Source organism: Cariama cristata, unplaced genomic scaffold (assembly GCF_000690535.1).
Source record: "Cariama cristata isolate BGI_N322 unplaced genomic scaffold, ASM69053v1 scaffold4467, whole genome shotgun sequence".
Classification (NCBI taxonomy): Eukaryota; Metazoa; Chordata; class Aves; order Cariamiformes; family Cariamidae; genus Cariama; species Cariama cristata.
In genome coordinates, this window is record NW_009624833.1 from 1 (window position 1) to 10,021 (window position 10,021).

The 10,021-nt window shown below is 36.3% G+C and overlaps 1 protein-coding gene across 1 annotated transcript in view; it reads left to right on the forward strand.

The window, feature by feature from the left end:
- Positions 1-937: 937 nt before the first annotated feature.
- PREX2 (phosphatidylinositol-3,4,5-trisphosphate-dependent Rac exchange factor 2) overlaps positions 938-10,021 on the forward strand; it is a 94,933-nt gene continuing 85,849 nt past the window's right edge. Inside the window, 8 exon segments of the mRNA XM_009703322.1 lie at positions 938-977; positions 3,334-3,437; positions 4,790-4,839; positions 5,403-5,478; positions 6,209-6,281; positions 7,463-7,605; positions 7,759-7,851; positions 9,172-9,320. Of these exon segments, the coding sequence (XP_009701624.1) occupies positions 938-977; positions 3,334-3,437; positions 4,790-4,839; positions 5,403-5,478; positions 6,209-6,281; positions 7,463-7,605; positions 7,759-7,851; positions 9,172-9,320 (728 nt within the window).

Below are 10,021 nucleotides of genomic sequence, written 5' to 3' on the forward strand. Positions count from 1 at the left end.
TATTTTTCTCTTACCAGAGCAGGTCCTTATGTCTTACCCTTTTACGAGGTATAGTCCAACAGGACCATATAAGCGAACTGGAGAAACTTCTGGTTTTGAAGGCATGTTTGGGTTACAATATGTACAGTCACTTAAAAAACCCCAACCAACCAACCACAACCCAAACAAAACCCACAAAAACAACAAAAAAACCCCCAAAACCAAACAAAAACCAAATAGTGAAACAGTTGTGAAGTTAGCTACTGATCCAGGATATAAATTTAGATAGAATCAGTGATAATATATGTTTTAATACTTCTGTACTTCAGCCAGCAATGAATTTAATACTTACTTTTTAAGTTCTTTGCCATGATGTTTTCAGTGTCCTTGACTGGAAAGAAAGTGGGAGTAACAGAGTGCCACTTAGCTGTGTGCATTTTAAACATACGCAGAGTGGGAGGAAAAACATTAAGGTTATTCATCAGTAGTCATGTAGACTTTAATTCTTTAATGTCAGTCTACATGATTTTCCTCCACCGTCATTCAAATGTCAGATGCTATTATGTTTACTACACACACAGAATTGTTTTCAATGGAATGATTCTGTTGCCAAAGATTCTTCTCCCGATCTTGTAATTTATATCCCAAATACACTCATAGACTTTCTCAATACAGAGTTAAATGAATATTGTGTAATTTCGAGAGATAAAAGGGTAATTATATTAGAGCATAGAAATGTGAGCCAGACATGCTACTTTGAATAGCGATCCAGCTGTGGTTCAGTGAAAATAGAATTCTTAAAATAAAGTTGAATGAACCATCTGTTTTCACAGAGTGAGCAAGGGAGAAAGAAAGTTTGGCTGTTACTCACATTGCAAATGTTGTAGAGGGCTTTGTTAGATGTTGCACATTGACTGTGCTGGCCATTATTTTCACTGTGCTGGGCTTCATTCTCGCAATGCCGGAACCGTGTTATGATGGGCGTTGTTTACTTCCGAGTGTGTAAACTCTTACAAGTAGAAAAGTTAAGTGTTTTGCCTTCCCCCCGCCCCCCCCCCGGCTTGTGAAAGGGAAAAAAAATCTGTTTGTATGTTGTTATTTTAAGTCCACCTGGTGGCATTCTCTAATATCTGAGATGATTTATGTCAGCCAGTGGGCTGAGGTACTTTGTCCGGTCACTTGCTGCTGCTGATTAGAGATGGAAGCTTCCTCTCAAGGCAGTAAGGAGCTTTGTAGTTACAAAAATAATTTGAATATCAGGTAGTTTTGAAAAGAATGGGTATTTACGTGGCTGTGCAGTTTCTTGGACTGCTAGACTGATCTGAGTCAAAATTACCCTGGCAAAAAAAGTAAAAGAGAAGACTAGTTTAAAGATGATTCAGATCCCTTTTCTTAGTGTGTGTCAAATAAATATCTATCGCAACAAAAAAATATAGGTACATTGTTGGGAGCGACACACAAAACAACTTGGAGTTCCTTATTTTTGTGGTAATGCAGTGTTTTATCAGCTTTAAGTGTTTGCAACTCAGGATGTGTCAGCTCTGTGGACCTGCTCCCTTAGTTTCTGGTGCGCTGTGTGTAAGTAGAGGCTGCAGAGACGGAGCCGTGCTTGTGTTCCTCAGAAGGCATAGCCTGCTCTGTTCGTCATGGACATGCAAGAAAGGAAAGGTGCTTTGTGGTCCTGGTTCCCTCCCAGAGCATCTCTGTACCAGCGAGGAACAATTTGGCCTTAGGGAGTACCGCACTGGTAGTGGTTTTTCTGTTTTCTGTAGTTGCTCATTTTAAAACCTCTTAACGTATGCCATTCTAGTGGAATATATTTTTTTTTTCTTCAGCAGTAGGACTTTTTTAATTGCAGAATTAGAAGATATCTTTTTTCCTGTGTTAAATGGTCACGATCAATTAAAATTCATTTAGATACTTATACTAGGCATTGTATATGAAAGTTGAGATCTATATCTGATTTATTGAGAAGCAATGATACGTAAAAGAGCTTAGGGGTTACTGTGGATAATCACCTTAGCGTGAACCATCAGTTCAAGGCAATTGGAATAGTGTCCTAGGCTTTACTATTAGTAGATATATCAAATACAGGTAGAGAAGTTACTTTGCTCTTGCACGTGACACTGATGAAACCTTAATGTATGAAGTCTGGTTTTTATGTCCGTTTGTCAGGTGATGTGTGACGATACTGAAGAGCTTGAAGGGGCATGAAAAATGATGCAGGCAGAAAGCACCTTACTATACAAAGTTTATGATGCCTAAGTAAATTTTTTGAAGAGGATAGTATATGATGCTTTAATCACTTGGTATAGGAAGGCATGCACAGAAGAATTACCTAACACTGTCAGCCCTGTTACTCTGATTAATGAAGACATTACAGTACTCTCCTTTATCAATTGATGACATGCAAATTTAGTTTCAAAATTAAAGCTTATATCTGCAAGCAAAACAGTAATTAATACAAGACTGTTACCCTAGGGCAGTACGAGTGCCTAGTACTGTCCTCAGCCATCAAATGAATCGGCTCTTTTTCAGAAAGATGCTGTAGTACCGTTTCCAGGAGAAGTTTTGTATCATATGATACAACTGTTTTGACAAAGCACGTGGAAGTTGTGAGATTTGTTGCTGGAATCTTGTGAAACTCTGGAAATTCACTCATTAAGATCCTTTTTCATGGGTCTTTGGGAAGATGGATGATCAACACCTTCATAATGGTTGCTGTCTCTTGCGCTTAAGACCTTCAGCTGGCTGTGTATAGAGAAAGATATTCCCTCTCCCTTCCCTCCCCAGTGCAAGACTGGTCAGATGTGTTGTCCAGGGTTTGTACCTTTACTGACTTGTAGGTCTCAGCAAGAATTAGAACAGAGAATATGGTGGAACAATAACATGAATAGTTGCAAAAGAAGCTTCATTTGGCTATTCGGTTGATAAGCTTTGCCAAAGCGCTGCAGACTAGAAAGACTGGAGCGCCTGATTTTTCAGGCTATTCCCTGCCTGTTTGTCTGTCATCTTCTTTGCCCTGTGACTTGAAATTCTTTGGTTTCTTCTGAAGTACTTAAACGTTGTGAGATTTTTCAGACTATTCCCTGCCTGTTTCTGTCATCTTCTTTGCCCTGTGACTTGAAATTCTTTGGTTTCTTCTGAAGTACTTAAACGTTGTGAGAAATACGTTACCAGTGACATAAAGGAACGTAGGGCAGATGATCTAATCGGGTTTCCTGCCTTCCCTGTCTGAAATCTACTTACTGCTGTGTAATGGGCTGTTATTAGAAGAAATGATGCTCACTCTCTTCTCTCCTGTTGATTTCTTCAGAAAGTCACCTAGAAATACATAATTTTTTTCTAATTTAGTTACAGATAAGCACCAATTCAAACCCGAACACATGCTGTACAGATTCCGATACGATGATGGAACATACTACCCCAGAAATGAGATGCAGGATGTGATCTCTAAGGTACAGAATATAATAGTTGAGATTATTAGGAAGAACACATCAGAAATAAAGGTTCGACTTGAAAAATAATGTAAAATATTATGCTTGGATAAACAACATTCCCCTCACACTTGCCTGTCTATATGTGAATCAAATTCAGTTTTCTGTTTAAAAGGGAAAATTTTGGCTTCTTGTAACACATTTTAAATACAAAATTGAAATTTGTCTTTTTTTTTTTAATTTTTTTTGTTATTTGATGGTTTCATATGCAGGATGCATTACCTATGTTTCTGGCTGATTCTGAAGCTGGCATTTCACTGTGTATTTATTAGTCAATTTTAATAGGTATGAAGCTATACATAGAAAGTTGATTTTCATTTTCTCTTAAATATGAGTGTCTTTTATTAGTGCCGTAAGGCAGTAAATCTGCAGTCGTGTGAATGTTTAAACACAGATAGGTAGTGCTATCCATCTGCGCTACTGGGCGTAACAAAATGATTGAGCAGTGTTGCCTTTAAACTCATTAATATTCACACTATTTATTATTTTGAGACTGTAGAACATGTCAGCATTTGGGTATTACATTACAGTGTCATTCACTTCTCTGCTGGCATTTGTTAAGGGAAGGTATATCTAGAAGAATCTTCAATACTGAACTACCAGGCAGAGCAAAGTAGGTTGGAATCTAATTTGACAGAACTTTTAATTGCTATACATGGTTCTTCTTGCATGTTATAAACATAATTATTTTTTTGATAGTCTGCTAAGTAATACTAATGTGATTTCTTTTTTTAAATACAATTTTCTGATAGTAGTTCATTAAACTCCTCCAACTTTTATTTTTTGCTTTTAATTGAAAATGTTTCCAATCTTTGAATCTTTTTGCATTTTTTTAAAGTTTATTTGTTAGTTATAATTTCAATTTGTAAGTAAAGTATCAAAGCATATAATCAAATGCAGTGTTTTTTAATTTAATTACTCACTTTGTGTGTAGAATAGCAACCAGTGATTGGGAAAACCTTAATGCATGGAAACTTTGCTTTATCTTTCAGGTTTTTTGTACTTTTCTTTCAAAGTACTATACTTTCAGAATTTTTTAATGCTACCTTAAAGCTAATCCTTTTTGCATGTGTCTCAGTGAAGCTTAGATTAGATTGGAAATATTTTCTTTCTCGTAATTTATTTATCAGTATTGTTATCTGGAAATACTAAGTTTTGGCACATGAAAATATATAGAAATTTGAACAAACTTTTTTCACTATCTAAGTGAAATGCATTTAGAACATACAGGCTTCCTTACTGCGTCCGTTGCTCTTTATGTTCTCTGTGGTGTGAACATGTGGTTAACTTAACGTCGTCTTTCTCTTTAACAGGGTGTGCGACTGTACTGTCGCCTTCACAGTCTGTTTACTCCAGTAATTAGGTGAGTCCAATTGGGAAATCCTTAGAGAGTCGTTCGGAAGAAGTATGTAATCTGAAGATACTGTGTTGTGAGTGTAGGAACCTAACCCATCCTTTCAAGATTGGTCTCTTTTGAGTAATCAAGCAAGACTTACAGGCTATCAAGAAAGTAAGCATAACTGAATCATTAATTGACAGCAAACTCTGCTCAGTATGACCTTTTTTTTTAGAGACATTTAAAGCCTTCTAGGTCCTGATGGATATCCTTATATGCTTACTGTATATATTAATACACTCATTTATTAACACTCCATTACCTCATTTGGAGAGTCTCAGCTGTAACAGAACAACAGCTATTATACTCCAGTGACATTATTGCCCAACTAAAATGGTCAACCTCCTCCATTTGATCTACACTGAAAGGTTTGACTTGCTTTTTTACTCCAGAGGCAACTTCTGAATCATCACAAAATACTCAATTCATGCTTACATGAACTTGTTTATAAAATAAAAGTTTTTTTCTGTTAGGCTCTTTTGAGTGTTGTTTTTTTGTTGTTGTTTAATGTTTTGTTTTGTTTTGAACAGGGATAAAGATTATCACTTGAGAACCTACAAATCTGTGGTCATGGCTAACAAACTCATAGACTGGTTGATTGCACAGGCAAGTATACGTCTTTGGATGTATGTACGTTTTGCATTTAAATTCTAATTTGAAAGGTAGTGATGTATTAAGCAGAATAACATGCAAACGCTTTGTGTAAAGGTTATTAGAGCAGTGTCTGTAAGTGTAATCCTCTTAAACTCAGCAACCATGGTGTTCATCCCTTTTGTGCATATCTTCCTTATTTGCAATTGAACTTTAAATGTTTTAATGAGACTTAGCTTTGTGATTCAGCATGCAACACTGTTCATGGCTTAAAATGGAATGGATAGGCTCTGAAAAACTCTGAATTACTAACTAGATCGATAAAAGTCAGTACCAATTTGCTGTCATCAGTTCTGTTTTATTTTAAGCGAACTAGGAACAAGAACACAATACCCTGTTCGCTCAATCAACATGCACTGGTTTTATAAAATAGAAGTTTAAAACTTTGACACTTTCAGATTCTATTATGTTAATTTTTTATGGAGAATGCAGTGTTACTAAAATGTCTACACATTTATTTGTAACTCTAAAGAGGTATTCCATATAAAGTTCCCTTCCAACCCAGACTATTCTATGATTCTATGAAAACATTTATATACTGGTTTATGTGTATGCTATAAATGTATATATAATGGTAGTGGTGGTAAATATAATCTACAACCCTTGCCAGCCCTGTGAGGTTATGCCATTGTGCATAGAATCCATTTTGCTGCTATATTAAAGAAAATATGCCGTGGTTTAACAGGGGGATTGCCGGACGAGGGAGGAAGCTATGATATTTGGTGTAGCTCTGTGTGATAACGGGTTTATGCACCATGGTAAGTAAATACATTCTGTACAATCTATACTTACCTTTTATTTAGTGCTGTTTACATAGTTGGAAGGAAATGCAGGAGCTGGTAAAGATATTACAGATGGGATGGGAAGTTCTTTCATTGTATTGCTGAGGAGATCTATGCTACAATCTTCAAGGAAAAAAAATAGCTATTGTATAGTCTGAAAATTATTTTCAGTAAATTTTATAGCATGTACTGAGGAATTCATCCTCTAAAGGATTTGGGGCGGGGGGGGAGGGGGGCAGTTTTAGTAGCCACTTTGAAAGAAATTTCTTAAGCAGGTAATACGTGTTTGCACAGATGAGACAATAAAAATTTAGGAAATACGTAGGAAAGAAAGGAGACATTTTTTGGGGAGTGAATAAAGTATGGAGAAGCATGACTTTTTAAAAAATGAAACAGTGACAACAGGAGAAAGTGGACTGTGGAAAAATGAGAAAATCATAAGGACAGCAGCAAACTAAGAGGAAGGGGGAGGAGAGCAGAGATATGTGCAGTACCAAAAATGAGGTGAACAAGGTCGCATTTAATACCATCAGAGGGAAGACTTCAGGGAAAGGATTGAAGCAGTAGGTCCTTTACTGAAATGAAAAGAGGAAGACATTATTTTCTCATCAGCTTGTTTGGAGAAGGAGGGAGAATTAACTTCCTCTCTGGCACTATTCATTCTTTTTCCTTTGACTTTTAAACATACAAGCTGCATCCATTTGCTGTTCAAGTTGCTTCCATGTCCCCACCAACCCACTGCTAATACTGAACCTGGCATGCTGCACCACCTGGAGAATGCTAGAGCTTGGTGGTGAGCACCTCCAGCAGCTGTCCAGTAGAGCTTTTCAAAATCACGTTTCTGAATCATTTTTAGGAAGAAATCTTGTGCTTAGCATTTTCACTAAAACTATTTCAGGCTAATGTGTCTTCCTCAGCTTGGTGGAATCCAGATGTTGTAGTTGAAAAATAGGTTAGTGATACCAATCTGTAATGAATCCAAATAAAAACAGTGGTTTATGTTAAAAATACAGATTTCCCTAGTTTCACACACAAAAATAGTTTGCCAGCATTTAATATGTGTGTGCATGTTCAGTATTTTATGGTTCATGAAAGACATGATATTAAAAAATTTAAAACAAAAAAAGGATTGATATGTGTGCTTTTATGTCATACAGTGTTAGAGAAAAGCGAATTTAAAGATGAACCACTGCTGTTCCGTTTTTATGCGGATGAAGAAATGGAAGGGTCAAATATGAAGCACAGACTCATGAAACATGATCTGAAAGTAGTGGAAAATGTCATTGCCAAGTCACTACTGGTGAGTGAAACCCAATGATTGTATGCTTGGAGGAGTAAAAAAATCGGTTGTAGCGACAATAAATTAGCATCGTGTATTGTTATTTAATGGGGATATACTTAAGCTCTTCTTAATGCCTTTCTGAACAATATTTTGAACAATTTTATTTTTCAGATTAAGTCTAATGAAGGCACCTATGGTTTTGGTTTAGAAGATAAAAATAAGGTGCCAATTATTAAAGTGGTGGAGAAAGGATCAAATGCTGAGGTATCAAGTATTATAAATTATCTTCCCTGTTTTATTCACTTGATCACAGGTGTATGGTTTGTACATCAGTTAGGAAAATCTATAGCAGTAGAAGGTAACAGTGACAACTTTCCAAGAAAACTGTGGTTATGAATATTGTTTTTTTTCCTTTTTTCTTTGATTTTGGTTTTTTGTTTAAAATATTGCTCTGACCGTTATCAGCACCCATGTTCTGCTCAGGTAAATTGTTGTACCAAGTGGTGATACAAGAGTTATCATTTTATTTTTATGCCTTTTATAATAGTCCAGTGATGGCATTAATCATGAGTGGAATAAATGTTTGTGATAGAATATGAAATGAGTGTAAAGCTTGTCTGTGAGTTGTGTTTGATATATTTTATAATAAAGGATCTATCAAGCTTTGGATAAAGTCTGGAATTTAATAATCTGAATGAATAAATTACAGCCTTTCTGTTTGTTAGTATTACTTTAGATACTCTTTCAGTAAATTCATATTCTACTGAACTGCATGAGAGTCTCTATACATGTAAAGATAAAGAATGAGTCTCTTCTGTGAGGGGAAAAAATTTGGACCTAGATTTCAAGCCTTTCTAAATCTCATGGTGGAGTAGAAATTTAAGATAAAAATAGATACAGTAAATCAATAATATAATACAGCCACAGAGCTATATAGGGTGATTTCTAGCAGTCAGGTTCTGCCGTGATCTCAGATGGCACTAAGGCTTAGCCTGTGCCCTGAGCTGCCTGGTGTTGTACTCCTGCCGGCCAACTGGTTACGGTTCCTTCCTTGTTAGATCAGAGATTAAAAACTGTATGCAATTTGGCTTGCCATACCTTTGGCTTCAAAGGCCATGAAACATTCAAGGATATTGTTTTGTTTTGGAACTTAATAAATATTCACTTACTAAAATATTAATCAGATCTTTCCTTATAAAAAGAAGCTTTAGTTCCTTTGAAAGAATGGATGGACAAATTGGGTAACGTCATAAAAAAAACCCAACTGGCTTAATGAAAGCTGTTGTGTTAATTATTACTGATATTAACTGATATGGAAATACTGTCGTAAAATCTTGATTAAGATGAGGTCTTGTATTTAGGTCTCTTCAGAATGAGTGTTTACTGTACACTTCACATCAATGTAACCAGTTCTAGAAGCGTTTTGTGGTACAAGTCTTTGTGTGTGGTATGTGAAGGAGGCGTAAAGAATATAAAGGAAATGTGCATGTCATTATTCCTATTGGGGTTGCATGCCAGCAGAAGAAAACATAATGTTAGTGGTTATAAAAGGCAAACATATACACAACTGTTACTGTTTTCTAGATGGCAGGCTTGGAAGTTGGGAAAAAAATCTTTGCCATTAATGGTGACCTGGTTTTTCTGCGCCCCTTCAGTGAAGTGGATTCCTTCCTGAAAGCATGTTTAAACAGCAGAAAGCCCCTGCGGGTTCTTGTGAGCACTAAACCACGGGAGTAAGTTGTCGTTCCTTTGGGGGCATTTTTACAAACTACAATTGAAGTGAGTTTTCAAAGACCAGTGGAACTTCGGACAGCGCTATTGTAAAGTTATTTTAAATGCTGTATCTAATCTGACTTTGTAAAGTTAAGCAATTTGGTCTGCTTTGATTTTATTACAGCAAAGGCGAACCACAAGTGCTTTAGATCATCAACTCTGCCACTTTAAATAACATTCAGGAACTGCAAGTGTAAATGAAATTTCCTTGACTATATGGTTCACTTATCTCTCACTGTGTTTATTAAACAAGTTCCTCTGTCTGGGGATTAGTTACTGGTTTGGCAAAAGATGGACTCTGGGATCTAATGGCCTCCTTCAGCATGTGTGCTGGTTGTGTAAACAGCTCCCCATCTTTATGTAACAGATGCATTTCAGTGCACAGTTTTGGCCATTCCTACCTGAATACTTACTTTTTTTTTTTTTTTTAATGTAAGAGAACTACAAAGTGAAGCCTAATGGCTGAGTTCAGCATGTGTGTAAATGAGCATAGGCCTATTAATAAAGTTAACGCAGTTGTTACTAGTTTATACATAGCAAAGAAAGAGGAGAGTAAGAAAAAGTGGTCAGGAGTAATTGTGGTCACATTTTTCAGGGTAAGGAGGACTCATGCTCTGTTACCAGATAGCACAGAGTGCCTTGGAAATGGTTCTGGTTCAGC